The sequence below is a fragment of the Carettochelys insculpta genome, chromosome 2 (assembly GCF_033958435.1).
Source record: "Carettochelys insculpta isolate YL-2023 chromosome 2, ASM3395843v1, whole genome shotgun sequence".
Taxonomy (NCBI): Eukaryota; Metazoa; Chordata; order Testudines; family Carettochelyidae; genus Carettochelys; species Carettochelys insculpta.
This window is the reverse complement of record NC_134138.1, coordinates 33,194,556-33,214,385: the sequence shown is the minus strand read 5'-3', so window position 1 is coordinate 33,214,385 and position 19,830 is coordinate 33,194,556. Positions and strand designations below refer to the sequence as shown.

General features: G+C 39.9%; 1 protein-coding gene across 3 annotated transcripts in view; it reads right to left on the bottom strand.

The window, feature by feature from the left end:
- The window catches only part of CSMD3 (CUB and Sushi multiple domains 3), a 1,166,921-nt gene that overhangs the window by 806,489 nt on the left and 340,602 nt on the right, over positions 1-19,830 (bottom strand). For all 3 annotated transcript variants that reach the window (XM_074985642.1, XM_074985643.1, XM_074985644.1), the window contains exon 5: positions 10,039-10,246. In XM_074985642.1, the coding sequence (XP_074841743.1) occupies positions 10,039-10,246 (208 nt within the window). The remainder of the gene's footprint in view (positions 1-10,038; positions 10,247-19,830) is intronic.

The window sequence follows — 19,830 nt, the reverse complement described above, 5'->3', positions numbered from 1 at the left end:
CTTGGGATACACTTGCCCAGGAGTGCTCAAAATGAAGAGAATAACACATGATGGTGCCCTGTATTTTGAACTTGTCCACTGCCAAAATGAGGACAAGTGTCACATGAGAAAGAAAAGACTAGTTTTCAGTCATGGTCAACAGCATCCTGCCATAACTGAAAACATCTCTCCTCACTGTAATAGAACATGTGATTCAAGGGTAGACCTTATCAGCCACCTAAGGATCCATAACTCCCATGGAAGATTATCATAATTGGCAATGAGTCATCACTATTGCCAATGCCCCAAATGACGAGCAGTAAGAAAGCAAATGAACTTGGCTATGGAAAGGGAAAACAGAGATTCTATTCATTTGGAATGATGATGTCACAATAAAGGTGATAGTTCTATGTTTGTTTTTTCTCTTGCATTGCTCTTGTGACTCACTAGTTAGTGTGTGTTACACACACTCCTTTATATCCCGTGCACAGAATGAGTCTCTCTCTTAACTTTAGTTGGGAGTCTTGATTCTTGCCTTCCAACTAAACTGCTCATGTTTCTAGATTTGAAGTTCCCATATTCAGTCCCTGATGTGTCAACCAAGATGGCAAGAGACATGCTTTTTCACAACTGTGAGATGCTCTTCTGACAGTGCCTGTCCTGAGATAACAGCAACATATCACTACCATATCTCCTAATGGTTTGATGATTTCTGCTTTTTTTTTCCAGTAACTGAAAGAGAGCTTTTAGACTTTTTTTTGTTCACAGATGGATTATTTGCTCTTATGTTTTGGCTATTTAACTAGTTAATTAGTATAAACAAAATGTTAATATATTGTGTCTAGTGTATTATTTATGGAATGTTTCAGTATAATAGAATACTGATGAGTGATGATGCAGCAGCTCAGACCTGCCCAGATCAGTGTGAGGTTAATGGGGCCGGAAGGTGTAGACACAGTCATCAGTAAAGAAGTCTGGCACACTAAAGCCCATTTCAAAATCTCTGTGTAATTAAATGAGGAAACAAAATCTCTGAACTCTCTGACCTTGGAAACATTCTTATAAGACATAATTTTCAAACAGCTTCTGCATGCCCAGGGGGCTTTAGTAAACAGGCAACATTGTAACAATGCAGGAAAATATATATAAAAATGGACCACTGAGGGTATACAACATCTTCTTTGGAAATCTAGACTTGAAATCACAACTTTGATGGATAGCAAAATGGCTCTAGAGCTGACAATGACTGCACACACTAACAATCATAATAAAGCACTGAAGCATCTGTAGAGAGAATTCATTTTGTTAAGGTTTGCAATACTGTGAGCACAGGAAAGAGCAAAAGCTAGAATCAAGTTCATAAAACTGGCTCATGCAAAGAAACTGCATTTAAGGCATGGGGTGTATTATTTTGGGAAAAAGGAAATAGCTGGCTTCCTCGAAAATGAGAAGGTCTATAGAGGTTAAAAGTTTATAGAGACTTGTTTCTTAAATACATAGACAGCTCTATTTGTTATGGATCAACACTGTTTACTGTAAATGCTGCATTGCCCTCTACAGTGTCCTTAAGGGGTTTAGGGGGAGAGAGAGAGAGAGAGAGAGAGAGAGATCTGTAGGTAAGAGACTGAATAAAGGTTTTCACTCACAACAGTGATGAAAATGTACCTACTGTATGTTGTATGTGATGTATTTGAGAAGTGTGCATGAATCATTCTTTGAAGACTGCCATTCAGCAGACATGACTGAAAGGAAAGCTCACTACAACACTAGTATGGAACTGTGCTTAAAGTGAATTGAACAAAGCATGTTGTATGGGAGGGCTATCATTATCCCTGCATCTGCTCTTCACCATCATAGTAATTAATTCTTGTCCCTCCCATGCCTCTCAATTCCACCCGTCTTTGTAATTCCCCATGAGTCCTACACAACACTCCTGTCTTCCTAGCCTCACTTCAGCTACTCTTGAAATTCCCTCAGCTCTTCATCTCCTTTCCCAGGTGAGCAGGTATGCATTGGTGACACTTCTCCCAATTGCCAGGCTGGCTGTTGCAGAGAGGGATGGTAAAGGGGGCAGAAGAACAGGAATATCCCCTTTCTTTCAGCATATGGGTGAAGAAGAGAGGAGACAATGAAGCCACCTAGAGTTGTTGGGTTGCTTCTGTTCCCTCCTCTGTCCTTTCCTGTGAGAATGATGTCAGCTCCTGAGGACAGCACCACATGTTTCCTGCAGCAGCCTTAATTGGCTGTTCTTTTTTCAGAAGGTGGCAGAATGAGGAAAGCAGCCAATCAGAGGTTGTTTTCATACATGTGGTAATAAACACGTGTGCCTATTAGTAACTGGTCTCAGTTTTCAAGAAATTTTATTTCACGGGTATGCATACTTTAACCATCACTATGGAAACAACTGGATAGGGTTCAGTAGGAGGGACAATATGACATAAGGTTATAATATAAGAAAATGCTCTTTATCTGTCCTAAAAATTAGACAAGTATTTAGTACTTTTCATAATCACAACCCACACAACTTTAACTATCTCCCCACTCAAACCACAACTACCTTACCTGTCCTTAAGCTATCAGTGAAAGCAACATCCACATCTCATTTTCTAAGAACTTATTGGACAATCTCCTGTATGGTGGCCTCATCTTTACTATCACTGAGTCTTTGTTGTATCTAGGTTACCTCTCAGGACTGCTCCTCCATCTTAAATTCATACAGTTTTTTTTCTCATCACATCTGATCATACACTTTGCTGTGCATCACAGATAACCCAACAGTTCCAAATACCTGATGGCATATGTTGTGTAGCTGGCTATTTGTGCTTGATCGGTTGGTACTCATAGTTACCATTCAGTTAGATTCTTCCACCAGTTACTTAACATTCTCCAACAGGGTTTTCCAACAACACATTTTTCCACCCTACCCATATCTATGTATCTTAGGTTTTTATATAGCATCCATCATCATAGCATCTAAGTACTACTGTGCCAGCTCTTAAAAAGGCAAATATTTTTCCTTCTTTATCAAGCAATGTCAATCTTACCATATTTTTAAAAATAACACCAACATCATAGGCTGTAAGTTTCTGATGGCTCTCAGGTGGGTATCTAACCTCTTTATTAAATCTGTTTCATTTCATAATCATTTGGATGATAATTCCTTTACAAGGGCCTTAAAAGTAGATTTTAGAACAGTCGGTAAGAATTAGTGTCAAATTGACATGAATGCCCCAGAATAGATCAGAATTCCTCATTACAAAGGCAATTAGGTATGTTACTTTTCAGTTTTGAGTGATCTCTCTTGGAGCAAGCTCTGGAAATATGTTAAGCTCTACAGTTGCCAGCTCTTCTTCTTGACATGTCTTCTTCATGTTCTCACTTTGGCAAACTGGGACTAGGTTTTGTCCATTGTAATTTATACTTTGAAAGCCCTTTTACCCATCCATAGGCTGTCAAATCTTCACACCAACATCAACCTTTATCTTCATGCAGATGCCTGTAACTTTCCCAAGCACCTAAGTTTCATAGGCACTGTGTGCTGACTATGCAACCTATTTAAAGAACAGACTGGCCTGACGCACAAAGCAAATAACAGCCCAGCTCCATGGCAACCTGTTGTGATAATTTGTGTATATAGGAATGATAACAATAAAATTCAAGATAAATATACTTTTCCTTCAAGTGCATCCTCAAAACCATTTCTACTCTGATAACTTTATTGTGAGTTGTGAACTTAGAATGGCTAAACTGGAGACCAGCAGGAATTAAAAAAAAAAAATCTACCCTCATATCTGCAAACTGCATGCAGATACTATCTATATAACCAAGGCTTCCTGACATGGTTACCTGATCTCTCCCTGCCTCCAGGACTCCTTGCACTGTTTTGTTTCACTAATTCACCATGTTTTGTCTTAATTCATATAGTAAAAACTTTGAGATGGGGGTGTCTCTTATGGTGTTTGTACCGTACCCAGCACAGTCAGATTATCCTAACTGAGGTCTCTAGGAGCTACTGTAGTATAACTAAAATAAATTAATAAATATATTACAAATGATAGAAAGATGCCTGCCATCCAGTTAAACTCTTCAGAGACTCCTTTCTCAGCAGCATGTGTAGAAGTATGCAACCCACAGAAATGTCATACAACTATCCAAATAATCCATGAAAACTGGAGATTACTGATGATAAAAGAGTGAAATGGACAAATGGTGCAAAACAAAAAATGGTCCAATGCTAGATGTTGACAAAATTGGAAGACACTGGAGGAAATGAATGCTCCAATACTGGAAGGAGCTGAAGAAAACTGAGAGGCTAAAATTTGACAGTATTTGAAGCACTAATTTCAATCATATATGTCATATATGTTTTACAAATGACTTAATCTCAAAATTATACTGGAACATCATTATTTTTCCTTTTATACACTGTTATTGAAAACCAGTATAAAAGGAAGAAAGTCTAGTCTGATATAACAAACCTTATTGCACAACATTAGCGCAAAGGCATATGAAAATATTTATTATGATAAAGCTCTAGATTGATCCCATAAATGAAAGGAGTTTGACTATTTTAGCTCTTGCCCCCACCCCCCCATGGACAGGAATGTCTTTATAATTAATGGTTATATATGATATATATAATGACTTAGTTATAAATACAATCCTGTCCATAAGGCAACAAGAACTAAAATAGTCAAATTTCTGTCATTAATGGCATCAATCGTGAACTTTATCATAATAAATATTTTCATATGCCTTTGTGCTAATGTTGAGGATAAACCTCTAATATCGTCCTTTTTTGCTAAGTAAATTTTAGACACAGTATAGCTGTCATTAGTTTTAGAGTCAGATCCTTAGCTGGTGTAAGTCACTATAGCATCAATGAAGTTAATCTGATTTTGAGCACTTCAAGATCTGGTCCTTAGACGTATAACTTCAAGAAAGCATAAAAATGTGTTTCACCATATATATTTATTTTGCAGTGATCATGTGTCTGATCCATGAGTTACTGGTGATCTCAAAATAAAATAATTCAGTACAAAAGCACACACAAAATATTTTACTGTAATAATTTCTTGGTCCTAAAACAATAAAGATATGACTATTTTTTTCAAGACTATAAAAGTAGGAAGAGAACTAAAGACATGTTTACTGACTAATATAATTTCAAATGGAAGGAGATTTTCCAGAATCAGTGCTGTTGATATTTGTATTTTGTGTCAATCACTTACCTTAGTAACAAAACTGAAAACTGGGTTAACCTGGAAAATAGGTTACGTTTATTTTGGTATTTGGCTGACTGCAGAAAAGTACAAAGAAAGTAAACATTGGGACAGAATAAATAGGGTTATGTTCATAATTTAAAGATGAAAGCATACCTCCTCTTAGCAAAGGGAAGAGCATCATTGTAGTGACAACAAAATGACTTGATATATATTTTCTGACATCCAGGGGATATGTATTATCCACTGGATATACAGTTAGATTTCTAGATCTATAGTGGTTAGTGCATAAGAAGACTTTTATCCAAGAACATATAGAAAAGATTAAGACTTTAATTAAGGGAAGAAATTAATTGTGAAGGATCTGAAAGAAGTTGGAAATATAATGAATGTTGTCAAAGAAGTTGAGAGATGTGCTCCTGTTTACCTCTCTTTCATAATCCAAATACGGGAAGGTGGGCAATGACTTTGTGAGACGAGAACTCCAAAGTGGATAATTGATATGTACAGTACCCAGAGAATTCACTGCTACAAACTATCATTTAAGCAAAGAGTTTAGTAGAAATAGGAACTTATATGGATGAAAATATTCACAGTTGCTAATGGAGTAGTTCATCTTGCCAGAGTGCTACCAATACAGATGTAAATTCTGGAAGAGGAGCTTGGGAGTATTCAGATCTTTGGACAGAAATAAGGACAAAGGCCTGATACAGCTTCTGAACTCTTATTTTAAACTGAATATGGATCCAGAGTGAAACATCATCTCATCAGACAGTCTCTAAAGAGGTACCCAGAATTTATTTTCTCAAGGTGATTATACTATTTTGAGAATTCATGCCTTTTGTAAGCATTATGCAAGGCATGAAGGTGTGTTTGAGGGTTTAAGAATACTTTGCACATGTCATCAACTGTCAAAGCCAGAAGCCTATTTAAAATGACAGTTAACAGAAGAAGTCTGAGAAAGATTCCAAAGTGATCTAGTTACTCTCTGTGGTACTTTAAAAATTGGACATATGTGATTTCAAGAATTTCAGTAAAAGAAAGACAGCACAACTACTTTTCTGAATATGGAAACTGTCTTGATGGATGTGGTGAGAATGGAAAGCTACAGTGTTTTGTGAAGAGTTCCTAACCTCTTTTTCCTGTTAAAAGAGTGACTACTTTACATATTTTAGCTCAGGAGCTAAAATGGTAAATATTCTGTTAATTACCTAGATGGACAGGTGGATAAGGATCTGTTTTTTTCCCCATCAGTACATAAATAAGGCAATAGTATGAAAATTAATTTGAAGACATTATTGTCTAGATCAAGAACTATTTTTAAAAGTTTCCTTAGGCTTTCAGGCAGTTATGCACTAAGGCTAGGTCTACACAGACCTGTAGTGCTGGCAGCTTCGATTGAACATGCTCATATGCATGTGGCTAATTAGCATAGCTGCAGAAGATTTCCTGTCATCAGAGACTGCTGCCAACAGTAAACAGGTCATGTAGACGAGTCTCTGCCATCAAAAAAAACCTCTATTGCCAGACTCTTATGCCTGAAAAAAGTTGGGGGGGTGTTTGCCAGCAGAGGCACATCTACACAGCCTGTTTACTGCCGGCATCAGCTTTTGCCGGCAGGGAGATCTTGTGCAGCTATACTAATTAGCTACACAATAATGTTAATGAGCAGTCATTTGCAATTGCAAGACTGCTCATTTCCATGAAGCTGCCAGCACCACAGGTCCATGTCAACCCAGCCCATTTGTGTACTAAAGAAAGATACAACATGAAGAGCCTGTCTATAGACATAGGTGTAGGTAATATAGGTAATTTTGTGCACACATCATTAATATAGCTATGTGGAGTGGAACCCTGAGCACTATTTTAATGGAATATAAAGTATGAATATATAGAAGTGAATTATCAAATTTCTCAATTAAGATTTTCAAATCAATTTTCCCTAGCATATGGAGAGTATTTTTGCATAACTGAGTACATCCATCTAGCTCCAGGAGTATGAATAAGTTTAGAAAATAATGCTCTTAGAATCTGCGCTTCTAAATGAACAATTATTTAATTAGCATTTTAATGCTTTATTTTATATTTTGTAAATAGATAATAAGAATTTCCATACATAAATTAACCCTATTATTTCATTTATGGATGCCAAAGTTTCTTGGTTCTGGAGAAAATCTAAATAATTATTTACATATTTATATAGAATACATAAAATTTACTTGGGATAAGCAAATGAAGATTTAGCAGTTCAGCCAATTGTTTTTATGTTGTTGTGTAGTAATGATAACGAACTCTAATTTTAAAAGAATTAATTTAGTTGGGAAACATAACTGTGGAAATAAACACACTCTCTCCTATTTTATCATCTTGGTAGTCCATTGTATCTGACGATGACATCTTGAGCTTGCACAGGTTCATCAGCTGTGGACTCCCATGTGGCTAAGGAGTCCATGCCTTGTCTCCATGGGCATTCACGGTAGGGTAAAAGGAATTGTCCTAGCTCCATCGTTGTGGCTGCTGCTGTTGCTTTTCTCCTCTCACAAGCACCAATCAGATGTGTGCATCCCTGCTCTTCAAAGCTGTCATACATGTATTATATAAGAGCATGACAGCCTGTTTGGTCTTCTGCATACCATGGCCCTAGTTCATCCCACCCCACACAGCTCTGGCTCAACCCTCCTAAGGGTTGCATGGCTCCAGCTTACCATCCCCCCTGCAGCCCTAACCCACCCCAGGCTTAATGACCCTTCCCCACTCCAATGGCCCCAAACCACTGCCAGGCTTAAACCTCCCCAGCTGCCCTGCCCCTCAACTGCAGGACTTATTTGCTTCCCTGGCTGGAGAACATGTATTCTGTTGGGGAAAAAAGCCACCCCCTGACTTATGAAAATTTGAGCTATGTGAGGGTGTGTGGGAATGCAACCCTCGCATAACTCGAGGGTCTACTGTATTAGGTTTATACCACTTCACTGAGGCCAACAACTACAGAGTCTGCTATTCGGATGAACTATGGGACAGTAAGCCTATGTTTACACCACAGGCTTTTGTCAGTAAAACAGCCAATTTGTTGACAGAATCTATGGCGCTTCAGATTTCCAAGGCATTCTGTTGACAGTAAGTCTATAGAATGCAGCAGTTTTATTGACAGCTGTATCCTGCTCCCCATGAGGAATGCCTCTGTCAACAGAGATCTTTCGACAGAAAGCCAGCCTGGACATTCTGGTGAGGCCCTCTGTCAACACACAGGGCTTCCAGGATACCAGGCAGTGCTGTCTGCTGTGCTTCTGATTGTCCATTTTGCTGACAGAGCAGCCAGGCAGTGTGGCCACTCTCTGTTGACAGAGCAGATAATTCTTGCAATCCTCTTGGCAGTTTGGCCACAATCTATAGACAGAAATTTTGTTGGAAGAGATCTTCCAGTAAATCCCTGCAGTCTAGACATAGTCTCATAGGGGAGAGTTCTCAGGGCTGGTACATCAATAAACAATATGCTTGTGTGAGAGGGTGTATAGATGCCACATCCATTAGAAAAGGGTGAAGAAGGTGGTGTGCTATGATGCAGTGGCCACATATCTATAAGTCACATCAAGAATGGGTGACAATTTCATTATAGTGGGAGGGTAGCTGAGCTCTGTAGCAAGTTGCTGTGAAGGCAAACAGAGTTCTGAGCACCCCAGGTCCCAAGAACTCTGGCAGAGAGAAGAGCCTACTCTCTTTCCTACATGAAGGCCCTAGTCTCCTGAAGCAAAGGGGACTGTTGTCAGTAGCTGGAGCAGGAAAGAGGGTCGAGAAGGGCCATAACCAGGAATCAGAGCTCAGGATCAGAACCAGAGTCAGAGGCCAGAAGCCAGAGCCAAGGGTCAGAGCTAAAGACCAGGACTGAGTTGCCTGAAGTGTGAACAAGCAGGATCCATTACTACTACGTGTGAATGCTTTCAGTGGCTGAGTAAGTGTTGCAGGGCTAGTGACATGGTCAGGTGGGATAGTGAAATCGGGCAGTCTGCTAGAGGCCAGCTGAGCTCATTAGGTTGCTTGAAGCTGGCTCTGCTGAAGGCCTTGTTTCCAAACGGCAGTCAATCACAAGCCCTGCTGATGGAAGAGAGGTCAATGACCGGCCTGGGGGGTAGACCATATGATTTCTTATTTATTGATTGATTGATTTTCTCCAACATTGTTTGTTTGCTGCTCCCATGGCTTTGGAAGGGATAAGCATTCTGAGAGAATCAGCCAGGGGACTGAGACTTTGTCCCTTTTGGGAATGCATGTAAGAGACTGCAGTTGAGTGACTGGACGTTGAGCGAGTCTACAACCCTATCAACACCCATAGTGTTTATTGCTGAAAGACCCGAAGCTCGACAGCTTGATTCTGCATAAAGGGGAGAAAGACGCATTAGGAGACCCACTGGGTGTATGTGACAATCTGTTCAATATACAATGGTGTATTCTACAAACCAGGATGGATCAGTTTTAGAATAATGCAATATTAGATACACACACCCCTCAATGCATTACATAGTGAGGCAACTCTGTCCTGATTTACTGCATGGAGACATCTAGTGATATGAGCAATAGCACAGTCCTTAAATTTATATTCACCAAAGATTAAATTTATCCAACAACATAATCAGGTGGATGAGTTTCTCACCATTTTTCATTTTGATGATCTGTATTAGGAAGTTGGTTTTCATTTCTAATCAGTGAATCAAGTTACATGCTTAAGTTACAACTCTCTTTACAGCAGCAAAGCTATAATATTGGTATGAGTAAAGGTTTCAGGACCATCCCTGCATATTCTCTCTCACTACTGCAGGCTTCAAAATTACATTGGTTTACTTACCATATTGTTGGTGGTTCAGAACCTTCTATTTCCAAGTAATCATATTTTTCCTCCATTTGAAAATCAGTAAATATGAGTGAAATGGTATCCCCAGGCTCTGCCACAATGGTCCATGTACAATCTGCATTATTATGATACTCATTGGGAAAATTGGGGCTGGAGATTATGCCACTGGATCCTCTCATTGTTCCTCCACATGCATCTTCAGCTAATAAAAAACAAAAACAAAACCACCATGTTTGTGTAAGAATAAAAACATGAAGTGTTATTAACTCACTGCTCATAAATGAATGCTATGAAACTGCTGCATTTCAAAAAAATGCATTGCTGATAGAAGTTTTAATAGCTGTAAGTACATATACTCACAATATATAACCAAAATGCAGCGTACACTTCTGTTACTCTCTTTCCCAAGCAAATAGTTAATGTGTTGCTTAGTTTATTTTGGAAATTAAGTTAGTCTAGTATATAAATATTATTTTACCTACAACATTTGTGTGACTTTGATGAAAATTTTTCCCCTTCATTGCTATGAAAAATTATATGAAAATAGCAAATTAATATTAATATTAATTTTATTATGGCTCTGTCTTCTGCTTTGATCAAACCTGTTTTTCAGATCAAACACATTAAATTTTGTATGTTGCATTTACAGTTTGATACATGTATAATCCAGCATTTGTTTTTGGAGGGAGTCATGTTAAAACACGAGATTTTGTTAACAGGGGTATGAGTACCTTTCCCAACCCTTGCTAATCGCATCATAATCATTTAATTTTGGTATTTAATGGCACTTTGTATATGTAAGCATGGAGCGTTTCTTCAATTATCGTCTATGTGCAAAATGAGTCATTGTTTATCATGTTGCAGAACAGTGCTGGTCATGCACATTTCCTTGAATGGTATCTCCTGGATGCCTCCATGCTCATGATTTTTACAGCACAATTGTCTAAAAGTTGGCGGGAGGGGGGTGCTTTTCCTATAGATCACATATGTCAACTATCTCTACACATCTGCTTCTTTCCTGGATACATACTCAAGTCAATAGATATACTCTATTTACTCATGACCATTTTTTCGATTATGCAACATGCTCAAATTAGTAAAGTCTGATTTACCCAAGGGATCCCATTGAAGTCTCCAGGATTACATCCATAAAAAAGAGGTCTTTATGTAAGTGTTCAGAGCAGTGAGTGCAGCATGGCTTCCCACTAAATAAAATACACTTGTATCTGTCTTGAGGCATCAGAAGCATTGCTTTGAAGCATGCCTTATCCATAATGTCGACAAACATATTTTGTAAACTAATAAAATACTTTGAGGTCATAATGCCACCAGTTTCAAAAATGGAAATGTCTTTCAATGGAGAAATGTCACATTTTAATTATAATAATTCAAACTTTATAATCCAAATTTGTGAGACATTCTATCAAAGGAATCCCTGCCTATGGCCAACTACAGTGCTAACATTAATGAGTTGATTCCTGAATAATAGTCAATAGTGCTAACAGATGAATGCCAAGGTGAAGACACAGTTATTTCGAAAGACTGGATAACATCATTAGTGCAAAATGTTTTAAGACTTTTAAAACACCTGCTTAGACCCACACCTGTCAGAGTTAAAATCCCACCTGTCTGCCTATGGCAGATTTTGAAGTTTAAAAAACTTCATTTTTTAATTTAAAAGTTCTACTAAACTGTTCATATGATGAAAAAGAAGTTGACAGTAAAATATCATGTAGGGCTTAATCTTGCAGGGCACCCTGCACACTCAATACCTAATCAAGTCAACCAAATTGGAAGATGCTCATTGCTTCATGGAATCAGAACCTTCCTCCCTGCAGGAATCAAATGGCGGGTCTGGGCAGTGAAATTTTATCCCATGGGACTGCATAGTAAAGTTGACATTAGCAAAAATAGCAACAACTGATTATTTTTGTTTAATAGACACTAAAATTATTTAAAAATATTAATACAAGTAAAAGAACAAGGAACTTAACAATTCTGCCTCTACAGCTGAGTTTGATTAGTACACAGTAAATATGATCTGGGGCCAGTTCTTGAACAAGCAAAAACAAAAGTTTGAATAGCTGCTAATTAACTGAGCACTCCATCTTGGGCACTTGAATGAGGGTGGGACATTGGGGAAAAAAAAAACAGTATGTGGTCATGTAATTAAAGACTGTTTCATAATGCAATATCAAGAAGGGGGGAAAGTAAAGTTCCAAAGGCAATCTTAATTGTGCCATTTTTTAATTTTTGATTCTTTGACTTTCCAACCCTAATAATGTTCTTTTAACTATTCATAATATATGGGTGACTGGAGACAACTTGATCTTTCCTTATAATATTCCCTTGAAACCATAGTATGCAAATAGCATAATTTCTTCGCTATCAGTTATAAAACAAAACAAAGATAACAGTAAAAGAAATAAAATGAATTGCTATCCTGGTAGCATGGGACAAATGAAAGATGCTTCAAAGGCAATGGCTCTAATTCCCTGCCATTGACTTCCCATGTGACCTAAGTCATTTAAATCTCCATACCTCATTTCCTCCCCCCCCCCCCGCAAAATGGTGGATTGTTGCCAATGTAACAAAAATCCACCTCCGTTTGTTACATGTATTTGATTATGAATGTCATGGAAATTAAGATACAAATAGTCAATTAGTCCAAACAAAACAAGTTTATATTAAGATCATGACTGGTAAAGAAGAGGAGATTGAACCAGAAATTAATGAATCAAAAGTGTTGGGTCTAGAATTAGGATTAAATCGTTAGGAAAATAATGAGAGATTACCCCCTTCTCAATTTTTTAAAAAATACTTCCAGGTGGAGGGGTGTTAAAATAAGAAAGGTGGGTAAACTGGAAAGAGCAAGCTTTACCATCATGGCTGTCACTCCCACAGTCTCCTATATGGTGACACCATTGGTCCTTCACCATCTTGATACTCAAAGGCACCCTCACCAGGCTGAGCCAGAGAAGAGGACTTAGATATCAACACCTCCACCAACTTCAGCTAAATCACACATGCCTGAGTTTTGGGCTCCTGCCGTCACTAGCTCACAAGTGTATCATTTTCTTTCTCCGCCTTATTTCTTCTCTTTCTTATATCTTTTTCCCTTTTGCCTTCTTCCACTGTTTTTGTTCTAGAAAAAAAGAGTTGCCAGAACTCAAGTTTGATGATTCCTCATAAGGGTTAGGGTGGTCTATTTTAATGCCACAGGGCCAGCACTGCTGCAGGACTGGCAGGCTCCTGCCCTGGTCCCCACACGGTCCCACACCAAAGGCTTTTATGTAAATTAGGTGGTCATGGGATAGGAGGAAAGGTCCTTTCATGGATCGGGAATTGGTTAAAAGACAGAAAACAAAGGGTTGGAATAAATGGTAAATTTTCACAATGGAGGGGGGTAACTAGTGGTGTTCCCCAGGGCTCAGTCCTGGGACCGATCCTGTTCAACTTGTTCATCAATGATCTAGAAAATGAGGTAAGCAGTGAGGTGGCAAAGTTTGCAGATGACACCAAGTTGTTCAGGACAGTCAAAAGCAAAAGGGATTGTGAAGAACTACAAAAAGATCTCAGCAAACTGAGTGATTGGGCAGCAAAATGGCAAATGAAATTTAATGTGGGTAAGTGTAAGGTAATGCATGTTGGAAAAAATAACCCAAATTACACGTACTACATGATGGGGTCAAATTTAGCTACGACAGATCAGGAAAGGGATCTTGGAGTTATAGTGGATAGTTCTCTGAAGACATCCGCGCAGTGTGCAGCGGCAGTTAGTAAGGCAAATAGGATGTTAGGAATTATTAAAAAAGGGATCAATAATAAGACAAAAGATATCATACTTCCCCTATATAAAACTATGGTACGCCCACATCTCGAGTACTGCATGCAGATGTGGTCTCCTCACCTCAAAAAAGATATATTGGCATTAGAAAAGGTTCAGGAAAGGGCGACTAAGATGATTAGGGGCTTGGAAAGGGTCCCATATGGGGAGAGGCTAGAGAGACTGGGACTTTTCAGTTTGGAAAAGAGGCGATTGAGGGGCGATATGATAGAGGTATATAAAATCATGAATGGTGTGGAGAAAGTGAATATAGAAAAATTATTTACCTTTTCCCATAATACAAGAACTAGGGGACACCAAATGAAATTGATGGGTAGTAGGTTCAAAACTAATAAAAGGAAATTTTTCTTCACACAGCGCACAGTCAACCTGTGGAACTCCTTGCCCGAGGAGGCTGTGAAGGCCAGGACTCTATTAGGGTTTAAAAAAGAGCTTGATAAATTTTTGCAGGTCAGGTCCATAAATGGCTATTAGCCAGGGATAAAGTATGGTGCCCTAGCCTTCATAACAAGGGCAGGAGATGGATGGCAGGAGATAAATCACTTGTCTTCTGTTCTCCTTCTCTGGGGCACCTGGCATTGGCCACCGTCGGCAGATGGGATGCTGGGCTTGATGGACCTTTGGTCTGACCCAGTATGGCCATTCTTATGTTCTTATGTTCTTATGCTTCTGAGGGACCGGCAGGGGTTCCTGCCCCAGTTCCTGCACTACTGAAGGGCAGCAGGGGCACCTGCCCTGGTCCTCACACTGCTGCAGAACTGGCAGTGAACATTTTTCTGGTGTTCTAATGGAAAAAGGTGCTGGAACTACGTTCCAGTGTGTTCTGCCAGAAAAAAAAACAACCGTGCCTTCTGCAAACTTTCTAAGACTGTCTCTTTTGCAACTTTGCTCTTAGCCTATGTTCAGAAAGGCAGCTAAAATGAATGTCTGAAGTAGACTGAGGTGCATACATGTTTGTGAGACCAATAGGACTATGTTTACTGTGCTTGATTTTTCAACAATGAGGTTGTGACTGAGAGTCAGCATCAGAGCGTGCTTATTTTTCTGTCTTTGCTGTTCTTGTTCTCATTTGTGTGTTTCTCTTGAAGAAAGAAGAATCTCACTTCAACAAGAATAGCTCCAGTCAAAAAGAAAAGTTTTATAATCTGTAAATGGCTTTACTTTTTCCCCCTTCTTTTCTGTATCTTTGGTAAAAGGGGATTTTTAATAGTGATTCTTGCCATGGGAAGCAGCAGGCTATGATCTCTAGTCAAAACCCTGAACCATGTTGATCTGTATAGCATTGAACACCTTAGAGTATATGGATTCATTTATGCAATCAGAAAAATTGCAGGAGGGATTTTCACTTATGAGTGTTTAAAAATCCCATGCTACATTGTAAAACAAAATAAAAAAAAGCAGGCTAATATAAAAACCTGAGAAATATGATGGAAAAATCTGAAATGGAAAAATGTACAGTGTGCCAAAATGCCATTTTTGCTGGTATACTTTTATGATCTTAAACATGTTGAAAGTACAACTTCTCTAAAGCCATGTCTACACGTGCACGCTAGTTCAAAGTAGTGGCACTAACTTCGAAATAGCGCCCATGACGGCTACACGTGTTGGGCGCTATTTCGATGTTAACATCGACGTTAGGCGGCGAGATGTCGAAGCCGCTAACCCCATGAGGGGATGGGAATAGCGCCCTACTTCGAAGTTGAACATCGAAGTAGGGCACGTGTAGACGATCCGCGTCCCGCAACATCGAAATAGCGGGGTCCGCCATGGCGGCCATCAGCTGAGGGGTTGAGAGACGCTCTCTCCAGCCCCTGCGGGGCTCTATTGTCACTGTGTGCAGCAGCCCTTAGCCCAGGGCTTCTGGCTGCTGCTGTGGCAGCTGGGGATCCATGCTGCATGCACAGGGTCTGTAACCAGTTGTCGGGTCTGTGAATCTTGTGTTGTTTAGTGCAACTGTGTCTGGGAGGGGCCCTTTAAGGGAGCGGCTTGCTGTTGAGTCCGCCCTGTGACCCTGTCTGCAGCTGTGCCTGGCACCCTTATTTCGATGTGTGCTACTTTGGCGTGTAGACGTTCCCTCACAGCACCTATTTCGATGTGGTGCTGCGCAACGTCAATGTTGAACGTTGACGTTGCCAGCCCTGGAGGACGTGTAGATGTTATTCTTCGAAATAGCGTATTTCGATGTAGCGTGCACGTGTAGACGTAGCCTAAGTGACATATAAAGGGGAACTTGGTTTTAAGACATTTCTGAGCTTAGTTAGACGTCATATGAAGATTTACTTGACTACGTATGAGTCTCGTAAGACAGAAGAACTACTTGTTTATTACATCTGCATTATCAGAGCATCTGAATGCATCAATGCTCTGAAAGTATCAGTGGAACTGTTTTATTTCTGCTGGGCATGGTGCTAGGTTACCATTTTGACTACTAGACATCATGCTTTTTTTTTTTCCTGGCTAAATCACAAGAACAAATTAAGAACAAATTATCAAATCATGCCTACTGAAAATCATCTGAAACTCTTAAACTGTGTTTTCCAGTTACTCTAATTGGTGACCAATGCCACTCCCTGCCCAGAATTACTCTTTGTTGGGGAGTTTTTTTTATCTTATTTTACAGTTCAGAATAACAGTACTTATACTCCCTGTGGTCAAACAAAGGCACCCAGTTTTAGGATTTCAGTTCCCCAGCCACCACTTTTTCAGATGGAGACTCACCTTTTTCTCTCTCCTGACTGGGACTTTCCCATGCTACACAATTCCCTGGCTGTGTATTCAGTGTTCCCAGTGTGACAGACTGCTTAAGACGGCTTTGCTTTGCTTTTGCCTCAGAGACAAGAATCAGTGGAATTGTCCACAATTAAAATTTACTGTAAGGCCCTCTCTAAGCAAGCACATTTACTCTTAAGGTGAAAACCTTATAGAGAAAACATTAAAAAAATATGAAAGCATCTACTCGGATGTCAGTGAGCTTACCAGTAATCAGCCCGAGCTCCAGCAGTGATTCCGACAAGTGTTATCCTTCAAATTGCACTAGGGTGCTAAATTTCTAATTCTGGAAACTCAAACACCCTTGCCCCTGCCCACATCCCTGCCCCTGCACACTCCCTCCAGAGGGCCCCCCTTCATCCACTACTTGCCCCCTATCCCCGCATTGCTTGCCCTCCCTCAGCCTTGCTCATATACTGATTGTTACTACAAGTGGCTACAGGCATATTTGTTGTTTGGACACATGTATTATGCTAATTTCAGGTTTTATTTTGTACAGCTATATACACAAGCAGTGTTCCTTCAGTGCCTGAAACAGCTAATGGGAGCTGAACCGATGGGCAGAGAGCAGGACAACCCATGGACCTCAGTTCTGGCAGCCCCTATGGCTAGGAACCAGACAGGTTAGCTCCTCCGCTTCTCTAGCGGTTGCACAATGGCTAGCAGGGAGCCTGTCTACCCCTCTGCAGTTGTGAACTGGACATTCGGTAGTGCTGAACGTAGCTTCCAGGATTCCTTTTGACTGGAACCAGAACACCAGACACCTTGACATGCTAAACTCCACCAACAGGTTATTCAGAGCAAGCATTCCCACAATTCTGAGAGTCACCCTCTCCTCAGGACATAGCTTTAAAGGGCTGCAAAGTTTCTGGCATAACTGCCACTCACAGTGGGTCAGAAGAAATTTTCATTCATCTTCTCCTAGATATTATCCAAGAAATCCATTTCACATATGTTGTCACAAAAGTTATTCTTGCCTGTTCTTTGACTATTGAGGCCCACAATAAATATAACCTTTGCATTTAGCACAGTGGAGTCCAAATATACTTGAACTTAATTCAGTAAGATCTTTCTGAGATGCTACAGGAGATTGCCTTATCTGACACCACCCAGAATTGCACCTTTTATTTACCTTTTTCCCTTAACTGTATTTCTCTGCTCTAGTTTTCTTTTTCTTTACTACTCATTTTTTTATTCTTTGCTTTAACCAGTAGGTGTCATTGATACAGAACTCTGATATAACATGAACATTGATCACTGCTGCTCTTAAAACTTCCAGCTCAGAGCGAGTGCCAGATTTAGCACTGATTTAGACCTCATGCAAGCTCATTAACTTCAGTGGAATTAAATGGAATTGCATGTAATGTAAATCAGTGCTTAATTTAGCACATTGAACGCATTATGCCACCAAATCTACCTCGGTATTTACACTACATTGAACACAAAAGTAACTGCACAATTTGCTTTAGCTTTGTGGAAAGAAAAAATAAGATGAGTATCAGCAAACCTAGTTTGACTGTGTAAAAGAGATATACAGAGACCAAGGAAGGAAATCTGGTATTAACATATAAGAAGTTTGTGTGAGAGCAAAGCATCCATACCATACCAAGGCAATTCTGATGTGGCTGTCACAGTAGTGAGCAGAGCCCATCCTGGGATGCCAAGGGCATTTGAAAGAGGCACCATGAACTCCTCTGTAATACCAATTACTATTATGCACTGATAAGAGACACCTCTCTCCTACAGTTGGAAGAGACCTTGAGAGGTTATTGAGTACAATTCCAAGCATTCACAACAGAACATATATCACCATCTCTGATACCTTTTTTTGTTTTTGTTTTTGCCCTCAACCCATAAATTGCCCCCTGCTAGCATTGATTACACAACCCTGGATTTATGGGGCCAATATTGAAACCACTGAGCTATCCCTCCCCTGTAAAGTTACATAACCACCGATCAGTCATTGTACTTAAGGTTAGATCTCACCCCTCTTACTCTTCCAATTTGTAGAGACAGTATTTTGCAGAGTAGTGATCTTGAAGGAATATGCTCTTCTGCTTCCTCTCAAGCATTTGATAGGGGTGATAGTTTTAATCATGACTCTTGAAACTTTATATACAGAACCTCTTAGGTTTTATGAAGTCCTTCTCATCCAAAGAGCCCAAAGATAGGTCTGTATCAGTAACATAGGAAATATTGGGTACTAGACTGTGGCTATGTCTAAATGGGAGGGTTTTTCCAGCAAAATGGGGCTTTTGTCAGAAAACCCCAGGGAGTGTCAACATGGAAAATGCAGTTTGTTGACAATCTGTCAACAAAACTTGGAACTTACACTGGCAGCATTGTGCCTCTCCACTTTCTGGTATAACATCTTTGTTGGCAGTTTTCTGTCAAAAAACCAGCCATGTAGATGCTCTGGCAGCCCTTTTGCTAACAGACAGGGCTTCCAGTTTGTTGGGCAGCCCTGCTTGCTGAACTTCCAGTTGGTTGCTTTGTCGAGAGAGTGGCTGGGCAGTCTGGCTGCTCTGACAGAGCAGATTGCTCTTTCAATTCGCTTTTGCATGTGGATGTGATCTGTCGATAGAAATTTTTCCAGAAGATCTCTTCCAACAGTGACTTCTTTCGACAGCTTCTTCTTTTGCAGAGGTAGCCCGAGTGAGTGAGCATGAGTATTTCCAGTTGGTCCTATTTCTAATGTGACATATACAATTGCAGACTCTACAGTGCACTGCAACTACTTTGTGCTGCACCACGGATCAAAAGCATCTCTGTAGATGACATACGAAGATCATCTTAGTGGAAGGAAAAATAAGCACAGTATTGATATAATGGCTCTGAGATGAAACCCCTGCTTGCATAGAAGATAAGGCTGGGGCATCCACACACACACCTGTCATCCCTTAGTGTTCCACTATGCTTTCACAGAATCATAGAACACTAGAACTGGAAGGGACCTTGAGAGGCCACCAAGTCCAGTCCCCTTTCCTCACGGCAGGACTAAGCACCGTTTAGAACATCCCCTTTAAATGTCTATCTAACCTCAGAGACATTGTCAGCCGGTGCAACTCAAAGAACCTATTAGGGTACTCTAGCATAATGAGAGAGGAGACTGGGGAACAGCTAATTGTCCACCTGCACACTACCAACCCCTGCGCCATGCTGTGTGTTCT